Raw genomic sequence first — 24854 nt, 5'->3', positions numbered from 1 at the left:
AAACTTGAAGGATAAATGGGCAGAGGGTCCAGTGGATGAACAGGGGTCATCCAGGAAAAGAGGAGGGAAAAAGCTTCACAGGGAAGGAGACTGGAATGCAGATACAAGGGGGCAGGGAGACAGGAAGCAGTAGCTGATGCAAGCGAGGGGCCAAGCTATGCACACTACGTTTAAAAGTTTGGACTCCATCTGCAGGGTAGTGGAAAACCATTGAAAGGGTTTCAGCAGGAAAGTGATGGGATCAAGGTTATGTTTTGAATAGATTGCTCTGGAGTCTACAAGGAGAAATGACTGGAGGAAGCCAAGTGGATGTTGACAAGCCGTATATCTGACAAACCACTTTGGAGAACTATTTGGTGCTTTTTTTATAAAGTTAAACATACATCTACCCTATGACCCAGCGATTTCATTCTTAGGTATTTATCCAAGTTAAATGAAAACATATGTTCACAAAAGTATTTGTACAAGAATTTTTATAGCAGCCATACTTATAAAAGCAAAAAGTATGCCCCCACAAACTCCACAAATTTCTATCAAAAGATGATTTCAAAAGCAAATTGTGATGTATTTATACAATGAATACTATAGGCAATACAAATGTAGACTCTCCTGATATACACAGCATGGATAATTCATGCATATACTATGTGATTCCATTGACATGAAATGAAACTCACATACCAAAAAAACAACAATCGTAGTGATAGAAATCAGAAAGTAGTTGCTGGAGGGAGAGGGAAGTTGGAGAGAAAAGTGAGGGAATGCTCTGGGGTGATGGAAATGTTTTGTGTCTGTTTGTACCTGGCAGTTACACAGTGTGTAAAGCTGTCACAACTCGCTGGAGTGACAACGGAGACTTGTGCTTTTTATCAGATGTTAAGTATGCCTCAGTGTAAAAGGAAAAAGAAAGAGTGGACACTGAACAAGCTGAGAGGTATTTATAGTAATCGGAAGAAAAGTGACGCTTGCCCAGTGGCCTATTGTGGGGCTCAAATAAAATGATGCGTCTAAGAGGGCAAACTGCAGACTCCACGCGAACGATGCACGTGTGTGTGCTCAGTCAGTTGCTCAGTCGTGTCTGACTCTTTGTGATCCCATGGAGTGCAGCCCACCAGGCTCCTCTGTCCATGGGACTTCCCGTGCAAGAACACTGTAGCGGATTGCCATTTCCTACTCCAGGGGATCTTCCTGACCCAGGGATCAAACCTGGGTCTCCTGCGTTGGCAGATAGACTCCTTACCACTGAGCCATCTGGGAAGCCCATGCAAGCCATAAAGCTCTATATAAACTGTGAAGCCCTGTGCAAAAGTGAGGATTTAGTCTAACATAATCCATACCAAATTTTGGAGGTGATCATGGACCATCTATGGAGAAGGAAATGGCAACCCACTCCAGTGTTCTTGCCTGGAGAACCCCAGAGATGGGGGAGCCTGGTGGGCTGCCGTCTATGGGGTCACACAGAGTCGGACACGACTGAAGCGACTTAGCAGCAGCAGCAGCAGCAATGGACCATCTACATTGTCCAAAGCAGCCCTGTTTATTTGCAATGAAGAGTTGGGGGGTGATTAATGATTATTTTCTTGTTGGTTTGTCACCTTTTAGCAGGAAATAGGTCCAATGACTTCTGAGGTTCTTTGTTCTTTGGCTAAAAAGAAAGGTTGGGGGTGGGGGGTGGCGGGGCAGCAGGGCAGATGCCTTTGCCCAGGGTAATCTACTGAAAACTGGGCTTTCCCAAACAAAAAAAAATGCTTTCAGCTGTTGGGTTTGAGTCTTTATTTCCGTTTTTTTGAATGATTAGGGTTTTAAAGATACGAAAGAAGGAAGCAGTCAGTTCCTGAAGGAGAGACCACACGGTCAGTGACACAGCCACCCAGCATTCAGGGGTGTGCTGAGAGCTGAACTGAATTCAACTTGTTTATTAAATGGTAAGGGACCAGCTCTTCAGATGGCATGTGACTGATGTCTGCACGGCTATTTCTCCAAACCTGTCTACCATCAGAGGCAGAGTGTATTTAATCTAATTGAATTCAACTTGTTTATTGGGCTTCCCTCATAGCTCAGTTGGTAAAGAATCCACCTGCAATGCAGGAGACCCCGGTTCGATTCCTGGGTCGGGAAAATCCCCTGGAGAAGGGATAGGCCACCCACTCCAGTGTTCTTGGGCTTCCCTTACGGCTCAGCTGGTAAAGAATCCGCCTGCAATGTGGGAGATCTGGGTTCGATTCCTGGGTTGGGAAGATCCCCTGGAGAAGGGAAAATCTACCCACTCCAGTATTCTGGCCTGGAGAAATCCATGGACTGTATAGTCCATAGGGTCCCAAAGAGTTGGACATGACTGAGCGACTTTCAAAGTAAAAGTAGAAGTTGTTTATATGTGTTTTTCAATGACAATAAATTCCTAATTATTTGTTTTCATTTAATGTTGATTTTTCTTCAAAACCACCATGAACAAGCAGACACTGCAGGGCCCTCCCTATCCACAGCAGTGGATGGAGGACCCCCAGCACTGTAGCTGGGCTCTTGTCCCCACATAAGGCGGGACCTCAGAGTCCATGGCCTCTGGAAGATGCCTGCACATCCTCTTCTGGGCTGCAACTGGACAGGCGTCCTAGTTTAATCGTCTAGTGTCTCTCAACCAACCCCTCTCTCTTTCTAAGGACTGATCTCGGTGTGGTTTTTCTTGGTGGAAGGTTGAACCCATCTTTCACATCAAAAGTAGTCAGGACCTCTCTCTCTCTCACACACACACACACACACTCTCACACACACACAACACACACACTCACTTTCTCACACACACTCACACTCACACACACTCACACACACTCACACACACACACACTCTCACACACTCACACATTCACACACACACACACACACTCACACAGACACACACACACACTCACACAGACACACACACACACTCACACACTGGCCCTGGCAAAATCTGAGGATGGGCAACTGACTTGGGCTTAGCCCCTCTGGTGGTCTTCCCTTGAACCGGCAGCCCCCAGGAATCAGTACAGGAGCGCAGCTGTGGCTGGTGGTTATCCACAGGGAGAGCTGGAAGCCGTTGGTTCGAAAGCAGAGGAACTGGCCTGCTGACCACTCTGCTGCCAGGACACCACTGCTGTGACCTCGCCGGCCTCGCCCTCTGACTCTCCACTCCTGGGTGGGAGACCGGAGGCCTAGGATGGGAAATGACACGTCCATGTTCACACAACAAATTATCAACCAAGAGAAAACTCACACTTGGGCGTTTTCCCCTCCCCCACTGCGTTCTTCACAGCACAAGAACACCTCTGATCTCTACCCATTTCTAGTTCTCTCCATCCCCTAATATCCCTCCAAGAAACTGCTCTGCAAATAAGCTCTCTGGAGTCTGTTTTCATTGCTGACACCCAAGACAGATATACAACCATAAAATACAGTAAGTCCCCTACACACAAATGAGTTCTGTTCTGAGAATGCGTTCATAAATCCAATTTGTCTGTAAGTCCAACAGAGTCAGCCTAGGGAGCCAACTAACACAGCTGGTTGTATAGTACAGTACTGTAACAGGTTTATCATGCTTTTCATGCAAATAATATGTTACAAAGCAAAAAATAAAGAAAACATTTTTAATCTTACAGTACAGGACCTTGAAAAGGACAGTAGCACAGCACAACAGCTAGCGTTCGGGGCGGGCATCGGGCGGACAGGCGAGGAGAGTTAGAGATGGAGGAGGGAGCGGAGGTGGGCGATGGACGAGCCGAAGGGTCGTCAGCAACAGAGACGGAGGGAGGCTGCAGTTCCACTCACAGCTGACGTTGCTGGCACAAGCTCTGGTTCCACACCAGATTCAATTCCACCGGTCCTCTTGAAAAAATGACCCAGTGGTTTCTGGGTGGTGGCTCGTCTCTCTCGCCGGGGATGCCACAGTAGCCCTGGATTGCATTCTGAACGGCTGCTGCAACTTCCACGCTTCTTTCTACTTTCCGGTCCGGTGCCGCAAAAGCTAACAGTGCCTCCGTAAGTAGAGACAATCCCCTTGCCGTTTCCTGTGTCGTGAATCCCTTCAGTTCTTCAGTTTCTTCTTCTCGCTCTTTTCTCTCGTCATCCTTTCTCTGGGCCTCCAATTCCATCCGGTCCTCACAGCCACATCTTTGAAAGTTCACAACCTGTAGGCTAGAATGTAAGGGGCTTAGCGCAGTGGCTGAGATGCTGTCAAGCAGTATCTCAGATAGGCAGATCCAAAGCTTTTACTTTGGGGCCCAAGGAAATAAACCTGAGTAAGTGGGAGTGGGGAGGGGGTAAGAGCAGTGGGAAAGAGAAGAGGAGGAGGGAAAGTACTATGCATTTCCCATCTGCTCTGTGCCGGAACTGAGGGTGCAGGGTCGGTCAACATAGGCAGAGGCTCCAACAGACATCAAGAGCTGCGCTCAGGATTTGCCTTTGTGCTGACAACACAGGGAGGGGGTATTTTCCCATCAAAAGCGGGAAGAGGGAGGTTGGATGAGGCTGAGAAATTTGCAGGTGGTCACACTCACTCACACCCAGCGCTGGAGCGGCAGGACTGGCATCAGATCTCATTGCCAGCCAGGTCTGCCCACTCCAGGGTAACAAGTGTGTTGAAAGCTGGTAGGAAGCCATGCGTCTGTTTTCTCTTTTTATTATGATTTCAGAATTGTACCCATGACTCAGAATCACCTGAGCATAATGATGTCGCGAGACCATCAGATCTTGTACTTATATATTTAAGACACACGAGGTAGAAAAGTTCCTCCAGCTTCTGAAGAGCAGAGCTGGGGGTGTGTCGAAGCCTGTTTTAAGTGGAATGGATCCAGCTCACGTGTAAATTCAAGGCCGTGTTTGCTTGAGTCACACTCTGTTTTTTCAAATGACTTTCGTATGTCTCATTTCCTCTATTTCCCCCCTACTTCTGAGTTAGAAAACTGAGGCCTAGGACTTGAAAAATTCAAGTCCCTGTCCGTACAACAAACTGTCATTCGAGCTGAAACTCAAACCCAGATCTTTTCGCTGTATTCCGATGCTTCCTTCCCAGCCTGAGAATTAACGCTGAACCAAGTGAGTTTAACAAGGCTGATTCATCCTGATGGTCTGCTTTAGCTTTCTGGGATTCTTCAGGTAAATATGAGTCCCACGTCTCTTCCCAAATACGTTGAGCCTCTCTGTCTTTGTTGCCTCATCTTTTCCCTGCATCCTGCCCCTCCTCCCTTCTGCCTCCTCCCTTCCTCTGTTAACCTTTCCATCTCTCTTTTCTTCCCCTCCTCTCCTCCTCTCACAAACACATTTGTTTCTCTTGCCTAGGAGTGGTATCATGTCAGTGGGGTGGCTGAAATGAGAAGTATCTTTTAAGTCTCTGGAAGGAGAACATTTTCTTATGGATTTTTTTGTTTTGTTTTGTTTAGATTGTTTTTCCAATGATTGCTTTTCCATCTTTCTAATGAAAGATGACTCTGAGCCCCCCTTATCTCAGGCCGACCGGAGGATGCATTCAAGTTTTTTATTTTTTTTTCCCCTCACGAATGCACCCAGAAGGTCACTCTCAGGTCCCCGAGATAGCAGTGGGTGATCAATCACAGCTAGGACATCAGCATCACAGAGGATAATCTCATGAATAGGAGGATCTGGAGAAGGAGAGAGAGGAGCCAGGCTTGTGAGCTCAGTAAAGGGGTCTGATGGATTGCTTTCTCTAGAAGTTCTCTGGGACAGTCCAAAGGATATTCATTCCAGCCCCAGTGGCTGGCCTTCCCCTCTGATTTTTTACTCCAAATGAGTAAATATACACTTAACACAAAAGACTCAGACATTTCCCAGGTAATCTGATCATTGCAACTCAGCAAGCAATAAAGATGGTGTCTACATGGATCCCCACGGGGCCCTAAGCACTCCTTTGAAAACAAACAGAAGGGACTCCAGTTCTGGCTTTGCCAAGGACAGGCTTTGTGAGCCTGGGTAACTCACTCAGTTTCTCTGGGCTTCAGCTTTGCAACAATAAAATCAAATAATGAGCTAGTTTATTCTTTCAACAATTACTTATTAAACATCTACTTTTTACTCTTTGTGAAGAGGTTTTTTTGTTTGTTTGTTTGTTTTCAAGGATAGACACAGTCCCAAGTCGGGGGAGGCACAGAGGAGGTCTCAAAGTTGAATGCAGAAAAAGATTTATAATAAAGGAAAATAATGATAATATAATATTTTCAAGTGGTCTAATTCAAAGGACTGTGGAAGGACAAAAGCCGAAACAGCTGGACCTAAGGGCTCGTCTTTAGGATTCCTCCCACCTCTAAAAGTCTGTGTGTATGGATTTTTTGGTGTGTTTTGGTCTCCTTTTCACATTCATGTATTTTGTTCTTTCTTAACTTGTTAATTTCAAATTATTGTCAAATTATCAGCCATTGCCATCACATGTACTGTTGAACAGCCCTGACAATTACAGAAGTTAGATATTATGGTCACCATGATCACCGTGTTAGATATAAGAACACTGAAGGCCAGAGACGTGAAGCAACCTAGTCACACTCACACAGCTGGGAAATTAGAACAGGGATGTGAACTCCCAACTGCTGACTCCAAAGCTCGTGCCCTTTCCACCGCACGGTGCTGCTTCAGGTATGTGCAGCCCCTCGGGTCCTGCAGCACAATTTGCAGGACCAGGAGCAAAGTAAAAATATAGAAGCTTTTATTCCAAAATCATTAAGAACTTTAAGTGGCAACCCACTGCAGTACTCTTGCCTGAAAAACTCCATGGACTGTCTGCTGAGGAGCCTGGTAGCCGACAGTCCATGGAGTCGCAAAGAGTTGGACACGACTGAGCGGCTTTCACTTTCACTTCATGCAAGACAGCAAGAGCTTTAAAGCCTGAGACTCTGAACGACTGCCCAGCTCACATACACATGAAGCCTGCCTCTCCCGATCACAATTCACTTTAATCATCTCCCATCCAGGAGCAAAATCATCCTAGCAGTTTGCAAGCCCAGCCCACAGTGGCAGAACACTTTATAGTCATGCTTCACATGCAGGTTACCTGCACAGAGGGTTCAGCCTGGACCACTTGGGCAGGATTGGTGAGCACTCTGGGATAGCTTTCCTGGAGCAGGAAAAATTCTTTATGTGGGGAATGCTGCATAATCTTGGGTTGACAAGGGTTCTGATCATACTTTCACAATACCTTTAGAACCTCAGGAGGGTGACGCTATTCAACACCAGTGAAACACAGGCCAAAGCCCTTAACCTCTCTTTTTAAATTGTAGACCAGACGTGTAGGTGCCCTAACGAAGGACAGTGGAGGAAAAAGCAGCAGAATCGCTGGTTTATAAGCCTCCCTCGTGAAGCACTCAAGAAGGTGTCAACTCCTACTGAGCCAATAAAGATTACGAGCATCCTTTTTGCAACAATTCTTCATCAGTGGTATTCAATCTTTTGTGATCATACTCCCACCTATGAAAGATTGGACCATTTAGCTCCCTAAAGACACGTGTGCATAATATATTCTTCATGTAGTTACAGACTTCCTGCATTGACCTCAGAGTTCTAAAAATGCTTAGATCACAGCTCCTCCAGTTATAGAAACTGTGATGCGTCCAGATAAAAACTTAGAGATCATTTATGTGAAACCATCATATTCCTCAGGGGATGAAGTTTGAGGCCATTTGAGATAATAAGTGGTTCTGTACACTTTCAAAGACCTGTCAACTCTACTTTTGAACCAGCTGCACGCTCCCTGCCCTCTCCTATCAAAACACTGCACCCCAGCGGAACAGTCTAAGCCTGCAGACACTGATGTCAGGACGTCAGTGAACATTTGCAGGGCCCCTGGGCAAGCCAGGGAGTTAGGCGCCAGGACAGTCCTTGTCCTTGAGACTATCACAGATGTCTAGGGGACACATGTGTGCAAACAAGGGAATGTGAGATAACGTGCAATTATAGGTGTTTGAGAGGTGACACACAGGGGACACAAGGTCGGCCAGGAGGGATTATTCAAGGCTCCCGGGAGAGAGAATGCTTACACAGGGTCTTGAGCAGTGAGCCCAGAGCCTTGGAGGGACAGGGTCTCCTGGCTGAGGGGACCTGCATGTGCAAAGCCGAGAAGTGTGAGACACACGGGGAGATGGAATTGGTTAGAAGGTACACTGAGTCTGAGGAAGAGACGGGACGTGGGGCTGGAGGAAAGGGGAAGGGGCCCAACTCTGGAGGCCTTGGATGGACCTGCGGAAGAATGTCAGCCTGGGTAATGGATGAGGGAGCCTCTTCCTGGGGAAGGCATGAGGAGGCTAGATACCCATCTGTCCCAGGCAGCCTTCTGCTGGACGGCGGTTGCAAGGAACGTGGGGGCGAAAAGCCTTTCTCAGATTCTTATCGTTGCTTCCTCTAAAAATTAGCTGCTGCCTGACACACTGGAGAACATTAAGAAAGGCCCTGTAAACCCTTCATAAAAGACACGGGCAAGGGGGCTTCCGTGGTGGTCCAGTGGTTAAGACACTGCCCTTCCAAGGCAAGGGGCCTGGGGTTCAATCCCTGGTTGGGGAACTAAGATCCCACATGCCATGTGGTGTAGCCAAAAATGAAAACAAAAAAGACAGGGACAGTCAGCCTAAAACATATCTCTAAGGCGTCCATGAGATTTACTCAACAGAAAAATACCATTCTTCTCCACAACCAGATGACCAAATTGAACTTCTTACAAATACAGAGAGACTGCCTTCATTTAAAAAAAAAAAAATTGAAGAGACCCTGATCCTGACTTGATATATCGATGTGTTTCTCTCTGCAAAGTCTCAGAGTTTTCATTCATTCTTAAACTGAACCAGTTTAGGCGTGGGCTGGCTAGGCAGTGGGCTGGCTCTGAAGAAATATTAATCGAAAGAACAGAACATCACCAGAAATGTTTAAGGACTGCCATTTCCATGTCATCACTTTACAGGGTTCTTAGGCAGTATGGGCATTAAGAAGTGCTTGGAATGGGCGTTAGTCGTTCAGTGTCCGACTCTTTGGGACCCCATGGGCTCTGTCCATGGGATTCTCCTGGCAAGAATATTGGAGTCCGGGGGAATCTTCCCAACTCAGGGATCGAACCAGGGTCTCCTGCATTGCAAGCAGATTTTTTACCGTCTGAACCCCCAGGGAAGCCCATTTTCTCCCAGACAAATGCATAACTAAAAAACCCTGATCACTGAGACAATGCGGACACTCACCTTCAACTTTAAAGCGGTCCTTCCCCCTATTCACCACTAGGGGTCATGAAAACCCTGTTTCAAAAGAAACAAAGCTTCAGAATTGCTGACCTAAAGAAAACCATTCCCCCTAGTGTTCAGATTTTTCAGTTAAAAAAAGAAAAAACTTTTTAACAACAGCAAACAGAAAAAAAAATTGCAAATGTTCAGAACTTATCTCTTGAGTAGCTACATAACGGTTATAATCCCTCAGACTATCTGCAAATAAAACGGTTCCTACAAGATCACAACAAACAGATTCTTGTTGAAATATCCACAGTAAACGTACATTGTACAGGAAATTCCATTGCATTTACACTATTTATTTAATAAAAATAATCTCCGTGATTATTTGCATTTATTTCTGAAGGAGGATGTTTTTCCTTCCTCAGAATAAGTTCAGGAAGTGGGTGAAGTGTTCAGGAAGTTAGCTAAATGCTGATGTAAATCCAAAAGGAAGGTCTGTTGTTTAAAAAAAAGGGGGGGGGGGACCAAAAAAAAAAAGAGAGAGAGAGAGAGAGAAAGCTAGGAAGCGGTGGTTCTCTCTTTCACTGATGGAAAATGTTATGCAGAATTTCTAATTTAAAAGGAAGAGGCCTAGGGAAAAGGTGTGTGCTGATGACACCTTTTGCTATGGATCTGGCTGGCAGTCCAGACTTCTTTTTTAATGATCACAGTAGCCCGCAGAGAAAACTGTCAAGAAACAAGATCTAGATGGGAAACGTGAGTGGGATTAAGTTGGTGTTTATACTTAGTGAAGCCTTTCCTGTGGAATTTGTAGCAGCTATAGTCTCGATAGGAACTCCGAGTCCAAAAGAGGTGGTGGGGCGGCTGAAGACGACATAGACAGCTCAACACAGTCCCCACCTCCCAGGGCCCCTGGCCCTTCCAGCCCCCGACGGATGGTGGCACGCTGACCTGCAGACTCTGAGGGAGTCCGTCTCCTCGGGGAAACCCCAGCTCCCCGGGGTGCGACGGGCAGCAGCCCTGGTGTGATTCCTTCAGTCATTATTTATCTGGGACTTGCACCGTAGGAGTGTGCTGTATCAGGTGTCCGGAGCAAACAGGGAGCTCCGGGCCTCTGCAGCACAGGCCGTTAAGAAAGCACAGATTCGGCTCATTGAATCGTGCCGAGGAGGACGCGGTCTGTCGCCCGTTTCTCTGAAAATCGCCCTCTCCTTTCCAGGTCTCTGCTACCCTCTTCGCTGAGGCCTTCACGGTCTCTCAAACTGGTCTGTCTGCCCGTCTCCCCCACACCCATCCCGGCCTTGTCTCCAGCCCAGGCCCCCCGAGGCAGCCACGGAGAGCTCCGTGAGACACCCTCCCCTGCCCAAACCCTCGCCACCTCCCTGTGCCCGGCGAGGAGACGGCGCAACCTCCGAGGCCTTTCCTAACTCGGCCCAAGTCCACCCTCCCTCCTGCTCCCGGGAGCTCGGGTTCCAGTTACGCCGCCGAACTGCCCGCACCTCCCCACAGGCATCCCGCCGCCTAGCTTCTTCACACCTCTCTCCCTCTCACTCTGGGCAGACCAGGAGACGGAGGGTGACTGCGTGCTTGTCTTCATTTCTGTAAAGCAGACTCTCTGCATTCGTAGAACTATGGCATGAGAGAGGCAAGAGAGGGATCCCACAGGGCACAAGGCAGACGCAGCTACACACACCACCTTCTGGGTGCAGGTATCATAAATCAAGTGTGCCAACGAAGACGTTCAGAGGAGGCATGGTCAAACGGCTAAATGCCTCTGATGCCACTTTATGAGTTTTGATTTTTATTTTTTACATTTTTTGAGAAAGATTTTTTGATTTTTAAAGTCTTTATGGAATTCACTTAAATTGTGCTTCTGCTTTATGTTTTGGGGTGTTTGGGGTGCTGAGGCACGTGGGATCGTAGCTCCCTGACCAGGAGCTGAACCTGTGCCTGGTGAACTGGAAGGTGAAGTCTTCACCACTGGACTGCCAGGAAAGTCCCCTGTTTTTTTACAGTTTGAACAGGGGGTGGTTTTGATGAGCAGACCAAGTTTTAGAGAAGTCAGGGTGCCTGGACTCTGCCTGCTTCCTGCCCCCTCCCTACACACTTACCTGTTGAGGACGAGGTGTCCTTTAGGGGGTCAAATGGGATGACAATGGCTTAGAAAATGCTTTTCCATTGCACTCAGTCCTCAGAAGCTGCAGCGCCCACACTAAACAAACAAAGCCCCAGGACTCAGATTAGGAAGAAATTACATAATGAGTAGTAGCTGTGATCCCTTCGTGGGTCCGGAACCTTTACCAGGTACGGAGGGCATGTGGTTTGTTGTCGTGAACTTCTGGAGGGAAAAGTTGTGCCTTAGTTATCTTGGGGCTGGACCCTCGTTCAGCTACTCCACAAATATTTACTAAGCAACAGAGGATTTGTTTTTCCAGGTTTGGAATTTTAAGCTTGTTAATAACAGATGGATTCTTTCTCTGTGTCGTCATCTGTACTTTTGGACTCGGAGTTGGACCTTGTCTTTGCGGTTTTCGACAATCACTCCCTCTCGCCCTTCCTCAGCCAACCCCAGGATTCTGTATATAGTAGGCGCTCAGCAAATATTTGTTGGGGGCGGGGCGGGGTGGGGGGAGAAGGAGAGAAAAAAGAGGGAAGAAAGACGCCAACAAGCAACACAGTGGGTAGGTGACCAGTGTCAGAACCAACGGCTGCAGGGTTCTGCCACTACCCCCAAGCTTTTTTCCAGATGCTTCGGCCTATGCGATGCCTCGTTACCTTTGGTTTTCTTTCCCATGCTGGCCACATCTGTCAACAAAGCCCCCACCTAACAAGATAAAACACCATCTTCTTCTACCCTACCTTCCTTAGTCTCTCCACGGATATTTTCGAAACACTTGCTAGGCCCTGAGGACACGCGGGTGGGCACCTTTGGGTGCTCAGAGTCATCATCGGGTTGCTCATTCTGGTGGAGAGATGGATACATCAACAGACTGTAACAAACAGTACAATCGAGGATCCCAGAGTTGAAAGCACAGAGGCTTAAACTTACCGGTGGTAAGAAGCAATGGCAGTGGGACTTCCCTGGTGGTCCAGACTCTGCCTTCCCAACGCGGGTGGGCCCAGGTTCGACTCCGGGTTAGGGAACTGGATCCCACGTGACACAGCTGAGTTCTGTGAGCAGCAATGCAAGATCCTGGGTGCTGGAGCTAAACCCCAGAGCAGCCAAATAAACGAATATTAAAAAGAAGAAGCCAAAGGAGGCAGGAAGTGGCAAGCTGGAAGTTCGGGGACGTCTTCCCAGGATAGGTGACCTAAGATCTCAGTGTCGAAGGAAGACTAGCCCCAGCCTTGTTGAACGAGGGAGGAGACCTTGCAAACGAAGGGAGACGCCCACAGAAAAGGCCAGGCCGTGTACGGAAAGCGATGCAACTCGGACAGGTCTTCCTCTGTGACTTATCAACCCTGTCCCAGTGCTTTGCACTCTACACTTAGTCCCTCTCAAGTGAAATGATGCAGTCCTTTGGCATCTTGGAAAAGGTAGATAGCCAATCATTTCGTCTCTTAAAGAGATAGGCATTGATAATGTGGGTTATCTGTGAGTTTCATCAGGCTCTTGGGCGAAAACCACATCGGGGGCTTAAGGGAAGCCATCAGCCAGTTGATGTGAAATGTCATAAATCTTACTTTTTATTCTTTCTCCCAGGGAGTTTGGGAAGTTGGAAGCCTTTGCCTGAGAGCAGATGAATCCTTGGGTTCTCTTCTCTTTAAGGATGAAACAGAAGGAAAAGGTCAGAAGGAAAATTCCCAACTCTGGGAATTTCGGGTGGGACCAAGGTCTTGTTTTGAAAACTTTTTGGACTAAATCTTTGCAGGTCCAATCTTTTCAAAACGTTTACCAAGATGTTCCCAGTCCTACACCCCAGCTGCATGAAGGAAAACCGAGCAGAGGGCAACGCCCTTCTCAGAGTGTGGTTTATTTCTGTTCGCAGCAACTCTGAAGACAGGAGGCCAAGGCTGACCTCTTTAGTCAAGAGTCTGCTCAACTTTAAAATTATGATTGCATGTGAAAGCTAAAATGGGAAAGAGAAAAAATCAGTTCTCAGGACAGAAATGCTAAAAACCCTTGGGCCACATTCCAGCCAAGGTCCCGGCCCTGCATACGGAGCTCCCATCAGGGGCGGGTGGACGGGGAGAGCGGCTAAGACCGGTTCAGGTTGGTTGAGTGTCCGGGATCCTGGGGTTTATTCTAGAGGTGTCCAGCTTACAGATAAACTTACCAGAGTGATCACCTACATAATCCTTAAACAACAGAAGCTCATGGCCAGCTCTCGTTATTGAGTTGCCTGCCAAAACATTTATCCATTCTCAGTGAACTATCTGCAGTAAGGACATCAGAGGAATGGGGCTTCCCAGGTGGCTCAGTGCTGAAGAACCCACCTGCCAAGCAGGAGACCTGGGTTCGATCCCTGGATTGGGAAGATCCCCTGGAGGAGGAAATGGCACCCACTCCAGTATTCTTGCCTGGAAAACTCCATGGACACAGGAGCCTGGTGGGCTACAGTCCCTGGGGTCGCAAAGAGTCAGACACGAATGAAGTGACTTAACACACAGGCATGCATCTAGTATGAGCTGATCTTGATTACAACTGCAAAGACCCTATTTCCAAAGAAACTCGTTCATAGGTAAAGAGTGTTAGGACTTCAGTGTGTCTTTGGGGCAGACACGATTCAACTCACAACTCACTGTACTGGGTTGGCCAAAAAGTTCATCCGGGCTTCCCCATAACATTATAGGGAAGTCCCAGAATTTTTTGGCAAACCCAATAGAATGAAAACAAAACCCTGGGCTAAGCAGGAGAGAGCCTGGCTGGCCACCAGGCTACTCACCTACAGCGGTCCTCTCCGCAAGTCCCTTGCCCTAAGTTTCAGTTCTCATCTCTAAAGCAAGGTAGTGCCCACCCATCTTGCTTACCTCCAAGGTGACATGAGCGTAAAATGAAATCATGTAAATAAAAGCATTTTCTATCCAGAAAGGGTTTGTACCAGTGCAAGGGATTATTGTGAATTCACCCCAGATTGTGTTGACTTTTCCCTAACATCGTAACTACATAATGAGTAGGTAATGAAATGAGACACACAGCCTGTCTTCCAGGGAAGAGAATTTAAATTACATGCCTCCCTTCAGGTACAGTTGGACTTAGAAGAGCAATCTGCAGTAAAGGAGAGCATTGCAGATTATTGCTCCCTGGGCTTTCCATGCACAGCAAAGCAGGGTGGTGTTCAGGTATAACCGAAGGGTGGAAAGAAATTTAAAGGTAAACCCAAAGGGCCAGCGTTCTCCTCAGGGACCTCAACAGCATCTCCAATCGATGGCAATGACTCCCCTTCCCTGTGTGGTCCATAATATTGCCTGCTCCCATGGCAATGTCTTGACAAAGGCCTTGAATTTGCTTTGTCTGATGACTTTTCTGGCTATGGGGACACAGACCACCCAACTTACAAAATTAGCTGAAGAAGTCATTTTCCTGGCTGACTGACGTGACATACTCCCATGTCGATTACACAACACAGAACCATTGTGTAACCAGAAAAAAAAAAGGGTGTTTTTTTTTTTTCCAAAAAATTTGGAGTTAAAAACAAGCTCCCTTTCCCCTTTTCAAGTGGCCTGAACTCTAGCAATGATAAGAAAACTTTTCTCAGGCTGCAACATTAAGCCAAAGGGACTGAGAAGGTGTGTAAAAATGGTCATGTGTATTGAAAATGCCAAAATGGGGTGTGATGGACTGACAGTGAGAACTTGAGTCACATCCGAAGCGTCATGTGACCTCTTGAGAGTTACCGATGACCACAGCAGTGATGGATTCTGTTGACCTTGGACCTCAGAGGGCTGGCTGACCCAGGAGAAATCCCATGGGGGAAAATTGCACCAGCAAAAAGAAGACAAGGCTGTGCCTCTGCCCTGCAAACCCAGTTATTTCTCCCTTCTGGGTAAGTGTGCTTCCCAGGGGCTTTCAGACACCTGCAGGAAGAGGCCAAATTGCACACTAGCTAATAAACAAAACTTTATTTTCCTTTAATACAAAAATTAAATAGCAAAGTTTATTTTTTTTTTGTACAGTGATAAATTAGAAATTTACAGTACAGACATCAATGCATACGTTTGTACATCCTCGATAGCAGGGTCCATTTCTTCTGACGCTCAGCAATTCATTCAGGGCGCGGCGTAGGGGTTTGCTGGTACCTCTAATGTCGAACATCTGAAAGTCCCTCAGGTTGGCCTCAAGGGGGCTGGGGCTGCGGGTGGCCCCGGGGGACCGAGAAAGGCCACACAACACGAGCTTGTCCGCCGCACAAGCAGGCGGAATTTCATCTCTGTCTAGATCACACCTGATACTCACTCCACCTTTCCTACCAGGAGCTCAAGGAACCTTTGTCCTCCTCTCGTCTGAAGTCTCACAACATCCCTGTGAGGTAGGAAGAAATTCAGGGCCAGCCAGATGCCCCACCGGGAGAGACATCAGCGTCGCCTTCCCAAAGGCCCCAGCCAGGCCAGCCCGAGTCCTCGGCAGCACGGTGGGAGGGCAGAAGGGCCCAGGCTCCAGGGGGAAGGAGCGCTCGCAGCCTCCGAAGAAGCCTGCTGGGATGACAGTGGTCGTATACTGAATACTGTGGGCCATCAGGGAGCTCCATAAGCTTGGAGGACATGGCTCGCGGGTCCCCAAGCAGCCCCTCAACAAGTTGCCTGGGTGAATACTGGGGATTTGTTGGTGCAAAGAAGAAGGGAAGCAAGGCAGATCAGAAACAGAAACAGCAAGTGGGATTCCCAAGGGGTAGAGGCCTGTCAGGGTGGGCGAGGGGGCTCCGGGGTTTACTTCCCTCCGGGTAACGCCCAGTGGGCATCACTGCACACACGAGGAGAAGAGGTGGCAGCAGACAGCTCTGCCGAGGCCACAGCGCAGCAAAATCCATTATTTAAGGCTCTGGGATCTGATCCTTGGTAGGAGCAAAATGCTCTGCAAGGAGTTTCCAAGATCTACGACCTAGGCCCTGGAGAAAGATGAGCACCCAGGTCCCTAGCCAGATTAATACAAACCCAGGTGGGGACTCGGAGCCCAAGTACAGTAGAGGCAAAAAAGAACAGTCGAGCGTCCAAAGACGTGACAAAATTGGCTGGGACAGCAATTCTCGCCAACTTCCCCCATCACGGAATGCAATTCAGGACGTAGATCGACTCTGGGGGCTCCTTCCAGGGGGCACTCTACAGCCCTCTTCCAGCTGCGGTGGTGGTCCCCTCACTGGCAGCCGGCGGGCACGTGCACACCTGGGTGAAATCTCCAGCGAGTCTGCCTTCCAGGGCTGAGGCTGCGGGGTCCCTCTTTACACCCTCAAGTCTCAGCTGGGTTCTCAACACTGAATTCAGTGGCCAGGAGGCTGAGCAGGACAGGGCAGAGAGGACAGAGCTGGGGTGCTGGTGGTGTCAGAACCCAGACACAGACGCTTCCTGGGGTCCAGGTTTGGGAGATGCAGGAGACAGAGGGCCAGGGGAAAGCAAAGTCAGAGAGCATCTCGGGGAAACAAATGAGTGTCCCTCCTTCTCCTGGCTGAGGTCCCTGAGCAAGCTGCCAGATCAGGAGCAGTCTCAGGGATCAGGAAACGGGTCTCCACGGAGGAAAAAGGATATGACTCAACCAACACTGCATCAGGCGGTCCTGGTCAGCTTCACTCTGCCAGGTTCCTCTGGCCTGAGGTGCAGCCCTTATGGAGGAGGAGAAAGGAGCCTGCCAGAGAGGAAGCTGACAGAGGTGCCCTTGGGCCTTTTCAAGGCCAAGGGATTTTGTAGGAAGTTACAATTATATACCTACTTCTCCTGGATTTCTGAGAAGGAGGAAGAACCCTAACCTTTTCCCTAGCAAGCTGCTGTCCTCAAATTCACCTGTGTGTCACTAGGTTGGTTTCCCGGGTGGCTCAGTGGTAAAGAATCTGCCTCCAATGCAGGAGATACGGGTTTGAACCCTGGGTTGGAAAGATCTCTTGGATGAGGGCATGGCAACCCACTCTGGTATTCTTGCCTGGAGAATCCTTTTGGGCAGAGGAGACTGGTGGGCTATAGCCCATAGAGTCGCAAAGAGTCGGACACGACAGAAGCGACTTAGCGTGCATGTGCAAGTCACTAGAAAACCCCGAGCCCTGAACGGCCTGCCCCGGAAGCCACATTAGATGCAGCCAAGGCTCATGATCGTCTGGGGAGGTTTCCATAGAGACTGTCCTGTAACAGAATTGATGCTTTCTGGCAAAACCCCTGGACATCAATTTGCAAGGAACCCTGGGAGGACTGAGAGATGGGTTAAAGTTGGAAAGACCCAGGAAGAGGTTTATGGGATGGAGACGGTGAAACAGGTGGCAATTCAGCAGCCCCTGCTCCTTCTGAAACCAACGGCAAAGTTCAGCAGAACCAGGTAGGATTGGTTAGAGGAACAGAGTTGATCCTCCCTGACGTCCCTTAAGGTGCCTAACACAGGGCGTGACACACAGCTGGCATTCAGTAAATGTGTTGATAATTAAAACTTTTTTTTTCAAACCAATACCAATTTAAGAGGTGATAACTCACTTCAAGGTAACTGATAACTAACTCTTCAGCCACAAAGCTCCTTTCCTAAAACTGTAAACACCCTCCAAGGTCTAGAATGTGAAAGGAACAACCTTTAAGCCTGTGACACTGCCAATGTGTGCCAATGGCCAGTTCCGATCAAATATACTTCCCCCAAGAAGGCAAGAGACTTACGGAAGAGACATTCTACAACCCAGAAAGCTCCAGAAGTTGGGCATCCAGGTTCACCCAAGTACCCTTCCTGTCACTATTTCATCATTCATAAACATGGAGCACCCTCTCTACGGCTGGCCCTCTGCTAGGATGCTTGTCTCGGTCACCCAGTCACTGAAACATTACAAAGAGAATTGCATTGCAAACCCCTGCACAGTCCTTCTTCCCTTTCCTGGGCCAGAGTCTCTGAGCAACTCCCAAGACACTGGAGAGGAGCGTGAGTAAGGGCAGGCTTTGCCCCTGGGTGCACACTCCAGGGCCCCGGCAAGCTATGGGAACCGTCTGCGAGCAGCAAAGGGAGTTCACATTCTACGTTTCAGGGGCAATGCAGTCGTAGATGGAGTTCAACTGGCCCTTCTGGGGAGCATTTCTCATGCTCCTGGAGCCCTGACCCAGAGTCCAGCCAAGGTACTCAGGCCCAGAACACACAGTGGGGGCCACCAGTGCCCACTTAGCATCTGTGCATGAAACCCCAAGACTTTGCCTTCCAAAACAGGCAACAGTCCTTACGCACATCTTCATCTCAGCTCGAGAATCACACCAGAACAGAGAGAGAAGAAAGGAAAATGTCAAACTAGGGGCATGAAGCTCAAACAAACAAAGACATGCTTATTTCCAGAATCTGAATTCCTATTTGCAATTTTGAGTCCCTGGAAACATTTTTCCACAAGAAATGGTATAAAAGAGCTTTCCTACCTGTTTTAAAGTGGGGGGGGGGGGGGGGGCAGGGATAAATAAATAATCATCCCAAAGTTGCTAAAGCAAAGACCGAGATGAACTTCAAGGACAGCAACCTGTTACATCAATCTGTCCCAAAGATCTGGTGATCAGAAGACCTCAGGGGGTTGAGTTGTCAGTTACAACTTTAAAAGAACTGCAACTTTTGAGAGGCTGCTAGAGGGTACCCTCTTGCAAGGAATATAAAGCATACATTTTAAAAGCTCTGGAATACCCCTGCAAAATACAATTAAGACCTGTGCTATAAGAGTTTGCAGTTCATTTCATATGGTCTACACTTTATTCCCTACAAACCAATCAAGCTCCTGGCTGGTATTCTGGAGATTCATTAAGCACCATATAAATACTCCAGGCCACACTGCCTCCAGTGAAATCTTATACGGAGCCCTTGCCTATTACTAGGAAACAATTATGCACCAAATAGTTGGATTAGTTGTCCTTAGCTCCCTTTACAAAACTGAAAAAGTCTCCATTGTGCCAAGTAGACCAGACTCTGATAACATTCTTATGCTAAAGAGAAAAAAAAAGGCACTATCATTCTGAGAATGCAAGCTGACCATAGTTTTAAAGTCAGTTGAGTAACTATTAAGTCATGGTCCAAGAATGTGCTTTTAATTGTAATTGACACACACAAATTATACAGTTAATCTGTGTGAATGCAAAGTTGCCAAGAAACGAAACGTTTTAGCTCTTCCAGACTGGCGTCTGCATAGATACAATCACTTGAAGTAAAATATATTAAGTCCCTGGTGCTCAATGCAATCGGTCTCTGGGGTGGGTACGGTAGGTTGACTTGGTAGATCTCATTTTCCTCTGAATTAAGTGATTGTCAAGAAAGTGAATCGCCCTTCCTTTCCCCCCTCATTAGACCTGCTGCAGTGCAAACATTCCTATAAAAATACCTATTTTGAGTCATTAATGTAAAATGGAGAAAACAGCAGCGGTCTAGTAGGGAGCTGTTGAAATTTAAGAGGGAGAGAGAGAAGAAAAATCCGCGGGATACCTCATGTGTGTTTGTACAGTACTTTTGTTTGTTCAAACAATTCTGTTTTACGACAAAGGCACTGAAAGATTCTGACACCACCTCTTGGGAGAGCAATCCACAAAGTTCCAAACAGCAGACAGTGCACCACAGAAATGTTTATGTTAGATCAGCCAAACTATAAAACTCTTGTAACACTTCTCTGAACCCAGTGTTTCCAGTGTTTATAGATTGCTTTGCTGTCTGAAAGACCCAGTTAGTATTTAAAACTTTTAAAGGGTTAAAAAAAAAAGTTAATCTTTCTCCCTGTAAGTTGCCACTCACAGCTCAAATCCCACCCTGCAGGGAAAAGGAGCATCCCCTGGACTTCCTGGAATCTCGGGAGGACCTCCACGCTCCAAGCTGCGACCTGCTCAAGTGATCAACGTTTTGATTTTTCACAGCTTTGAAAGCCTCTTACTGGCTTTTCCATTTTGGATCATTCCAAAGTCTGCAGCGAAATCACTAGTTTTATGATGCTGGGGGATGGGCAGCGGTGGGAGAGTGGTGGTGGATTATTGGGGGAGGGGGGTTACTGAAGTGTTGCTAGTTTGTTCAAACTGAGATTCACTGCATGAAGCTTTTTAGTAACACTTGCACCCCAATGCTGGCATTCCCCCTGGAAAGCGTGGAGGCTGGCTAGCCTTATACCACAGTCTCATTGCCTCTCCCAGGCTTCACCCAACCATTCCCTCTTTTCTCTCTCTTTACCTTCCCAGAATTCACCAATCTGTTGGAACACTTCTGCCACGTGTGCAGAGTTTTGGCAGACCAAATCCACATGCCCGAAGTGATGCCCACCAGCAAAGACATAAAGATTTTCAACATTTCCACCGCCATGTTGGAGTCATCTGCGGAATACCGGAAGAGCGCCCAGTTGGAGATTTCATAGAAATAACAGGCAATCACGCAGGTTGCAGGCACTGTGTACAGGACTGAGAAGACCCCGATCTTCACCATCAGCCTTTCCAGCTTGTCTGTCTTCGTTCCATCCTTTTGAAGATTCGAGCGAATTTTGAACAAGGCCACCAGCCCCGCAGCAATGAACAAAGTCCCAATCACCAGGTAAGTGAACAGTGGGGCCACCACAAAGCCTGTGAGCGCATCCAGGTTCTGGTTCCCCACGTAGCACAGGCCAGTCAACTCATCTGCGTCCACCAGTCTCATAATCAAGATGACAATGGTTTTCACCGCAGGGATGGCCCAGGCTGCGATGTGGAAATAAGAGCTGTGCATTTCGATGGCTTCATGACCCCATTTGAGTCCCGCTGCCAAAAACCAAGTGAGCGTCAGAATAACCCACCAGATGGAACTGGCCATTCCAAAAAAGTACATCAGCAAGAAAATGATTGCACATCCTGTGTTCTTAAGGCCTTCTTGAATGAGAACAGGTTCTGCTGCCTCTTCAAAATCGCAGGATATCCTTTCCCGGCCTACAGTCAGCCTGACAATATAAGCAATGCTATAAATATTATAGCACATACTGAGAAAGATGATGGGGCGCTCCGGGTAGGAAAACCTGGAAGAATCGATCAGGAAGGTGAGCACAGTGAAGGCGGTGGAGATGAAGCACAGGCTGGCCCACACGGCCATCCAGACGTCGGTGAACTCCTTGGCTGAGCGGTTGTACAAGCCAGCATCATAGCCACACTTGAGAACGCAGTTCAGGCTCCTTTTCACCCAGATGTACTGATCCGAGTTGGTTCCCACGGAGTGGCACTCTTCCCCAGGCTGAATGGGGGTTTTGTGAGGCAAGGGCACTTCCTCATCACCTGGCCCTTCCATACACATGTGGTTGTGGTCGTTCTGGGGCGGGAATTTGCTGCAGTTTAGGCTCTCCGGCCACGAAAAGCCAAACTCCTTCAGCACAGGCTCGCAGCGTCTCTTGACTGAAAGGCACATCCCGCCGCAGGGCCCGATGGGGATGTCGACCTTCTCTGTACACATGGGCACATACACGGAACAAAGGAAGAACTGGAAAAAAGTCATGAAACGAACAAAGAAAACAGTGACAGTTGACATGGAAGTCTGACCGAAGGCTTGCACAAATCTGACTTGCTTCTGGGCAAAGTCCATATCAACTTTTAAATCGGTCTATAGGGGTATCTGACTGTTGACTCTGACCACAAATGAGCTTGCCTAATAATCCATCACTTACACCTTTTTCTTCTTCTGGGTCTAGTTAAACCCTTTCCAGGAGAACATAGATAAATAAATATATAAAAGGGACCCAAAGCATTACATAATCCCCTTTTGCACAACACTTAGGGAAATAAACCTTAAAGAGCTGACTTTGAGCCTCCCTCCCCTTTCAGCTACTATTTGAAAGAGCTGAACAGACTAATCAGTCTGACTCAGTTCTCTGGGTGATGGGGTGCTTTATTTTTATCCCCATTTCTTTATTACCATAAAAATAAATATTCCAAAAAAACGGAGATCCGGCTTTTATCATGTTAATAGCCTGTCCTTTCTCTATCTTATTCCCCCAAATTATTTTTTAACCAGTCTCATATTGAAAATGTCCTCATTGAGACACTGTTAAACCCAAGGATGAGAAGCAAGTTGAAATCTCTGGGGCTTTGTTTGGCCAGGTTTCCTCAATGAATAATAATGAAGCACAATAGGAAAATACAAATGTTCAGACCCTGAAACTGCAATACCAGCAGGGGAGAGTCCAGTTGCTGTCCTCAATTCCTCCAGCATTGATAAACAGTCTGCTTGGCTCCTTACAGATGTTGTCTATGAAGTCTAGAGTTACAAGTAACTATTTTCCAGCATGTAAAGGGATCTCGTCCTGCCCTTCAAAACAGCTTGGCTGCCTCCCCAGGATACATGTAATTAAAAATATATATCCCTGAAAAGCTGTTTTGCCAACAAAATTGCCACTGGTGTCAGGATATGCGTTGTTTCCAAACTGAGAGCTCGAGAATTATTTTCCTAAGCTTTCATAACCTAGTTCTAAAATCCTGACACTTCACAGGGACACTTCACCAGCAACAGGTCTAATCCCAACCATCCTTCTGAAACCGCCATCCAGCTTTTCAAATGACCTATGTAAAAACATGCACCTAGTAAGTCAATTGCCTGCCTGTTTATCTCTTAGAAGTTACAACCAGAACCACAGATTTCCAAAACTTTCAGCCTGGATAACTATAGAACTGTCCTCTATTCCCCTCCACTCCTCCCCCAACCCACCAGTTCTTTCTTTTCAAATTTCTAAAAATCACTCATAGCCTTTCCAACAGAAACACAACCAATGTTAACATTTTTAAAAGTTTCCTTCCAGTTCTTTTTTTTCTTTCAGTGAACTTGTCGTTGTGGTAAGATTATAATCACCCGTGTATACAAATTCTTTCTTCACTTATTATGTTAGGAAGAACATTTTCTATATGACTACATAAGCTTTAATATTTTCAATGACTGGGAAAAAAGAAAAAAAAAAACAACTTCCAATATACAAGCTACCTTCTGGAGCTTGACCCTACTATCACCTCTTCCCCAGGTGATGCCTTCTCCCCCTCCAGGTACTAAACCTGCCCTTAACGCTGAGGATAAGAAGGAACTCAAGCCAGTGCAACCATTCCTCCGTGCATGACCTCTACAATCATGCAAGACACCGCGAGGGGCCATTCTGCAGCAAATGGGCCAGGGGTGTTGCATTTAATAACACACCCAAAAAATACGGGGGAGAAAGGAGGTCGGCGAGAGAGCAGAAATTCCCTGTCGCCTTATCACTCCTTTCCAAGTCTTAGCTGCAACTGGCTGCAGCGCGGAAGACTCGCCCACCGAGCAGCGGCGGCCAGAATCCTTGGCAAAGATAACTCTCAGCTCCGCTGGGGTTAGGGGCTTGGCCAGACACGGGTGGGCAGAGGAGAAAGACGGAAGGGCGGGGTGCAGAGCGGGTTCTTTCGCAGGCCAGATGACTTACACAACGTTTTGGCCTCCAGTCCCTGAGGAGGGACAGCAAAGTGGGGGTGGGGATGGAAATCACTTTTCCCGGATAGATATCGTTCCTTGAGACCTAGGAAGGGCACAGGGGGCTCGACCTGGCAAGGGCCCCAGGGAATGAGTCCGGGGCTCGGAGGCGTCCCCCTGCCCCAGGGGTCCCGCCCGGGGAGAGGGCGCCCACCTGCAGCTGGCTGGAGCAGCCGTACTGGATGAGCGGCGTGAAGGTGGTCAGCTGCAGCTCGGCGTCCGTCTGCAGCTCGTGCCCCACCAGGTTGGGCATCTTGGTCACGTTGTAGCCCAGGTTCTGGCACATGGAGATGCGGATGGGGTCGCAGCGCCTCTCCTCCTCGTCCCCGAAGCCCCGCGCCGGCCCCACGAGCAGTAGCAGCAGCAGCAGCAGCAGCCGCCGCGGACTGAGCCCGACGCCCCCGGGGCCCCCCAGGACGCGCGGCCCTGCGCCCCGCCAGGCCATGGCCAGAGCCGGGGGCGGCGGCGGCGGCGGCGGCGGCGCGGGGGGCTGCTCCAGCAGACACCCCCAGTTTGCACGGGGCCGCCGGCCGCCCGCGCTGCTCCCGGCTCCGGGGAGAGGGCGATAAGGCGCCAAGGGCGACGACGACGGGGCGGAGGGGTAGCGGCCGGTTCTCCCGCAGCTGCGCCCGACTGCGTGGGGGCACTAGACGCCGCGAGCCGGGGCCGGAGGACGGCCTGCGGAGGTCATGGCTACGGGCGGCGAGCCCCGGGCCGGCGCCGGCCACGTCCGCGCAGCGCCTCTGCCGAGCCCGCCAGCACCCCGCGCCGCCGCGCCGCTCCGCCGCCCGAGCCCGAGGCGGCGCTGGAGGTTCGCGGGGGCGGGCCCGGCGCGCGACGGACGGCGCGCCTGTCCAGCGGCCGCGCGCCTCCCGCCCGTGCCCCGCCCCTGTCCCCTCCCCTGTTCCCGCCCCGCGGCCCCGGGCGCCCCGCCCCGCCCCCTGGCGCTCGCCTCCCTCCCACCCGGTGCGCGGCGCTCTGGGGCCGGGCGGAGGCCGCCGCGGCTCTCCCAGCTGGGCCCGCGCGCCCCTTCTTCCCCGGGGGGCGGCGCGCCCCCAGATCCTGCCGGCTCCCTTTGCTGTCCTCCAGCTGTCCCCTCGGCCTCTAGCCGCTTCCCC

The 24854-nt window shown here is 48.9% G+C and overlaps 1 protein-coding gene and 1 long non-coding RNA gene across 2 annotated transcripts; both read right to left on the bottom strand.

The window, feature by feature from the left end:
• Positions 1 to 456: 456 nt before the first annotated feature.
• LOC114110116 (uncharacterized) lies at positions 457 to 10503 on the bottom strand. Its single transcript, XR_006057468.2, has 2 exons — positions 9198 to 10503; positions 457 to 4167 (listed from the first exon to the last, which is right to left on the bottom strand). It is a non-coding gene; the product is annotated as an uncharacterized LOC114110116 (long non-coding RNA).
• Positions 10504 to 15230: 4727 nt separating this feature from the next.
• On the bottom strand, positions 15231 to 24519 carry FZD4 (frizzled class receptor 4). The gene is made up of 2 exons (XM_027959902.2): positions 23891 to 24519; positions 15231 to 21735 (listed from the first exon to the last, which is right to left on the bottom strand). Exons 1-2 carry the CDS (start codon positions 24179 to 24181, stop codon positions 20407 to 20409), a joined length of 1620 nt encoding a protein of 539 aa, XP_027815703.1. The 5' UTR covers positions 24182 to 24519; the 3' UTR covers positions 15231 to 20406.
• Positions 24520 to 24854: the final 335 nt, after the last annotated feature.

The sequence above is a fragment of the Ovis aries genome, chromosome 21 (genome assembly GCF_016772045.2).
Source record: "Ovis aries strain OAR_USU_Benz2616 breed Rambouillet chromosome 21, ARS-UI_Ramb_v3.0, whole genome shotgun sequence".
NCBI classification, from domain to species: Eukaryota; Metazoa; Chordata; class Mammalia; order Artiodactyla; family Bovidae; genus Ovis; species Ovis aries.
Note: the sequence above shows the minus strand (reverse complement) of the source record. Positions and strands in the feature narration are given on the sequence as shown.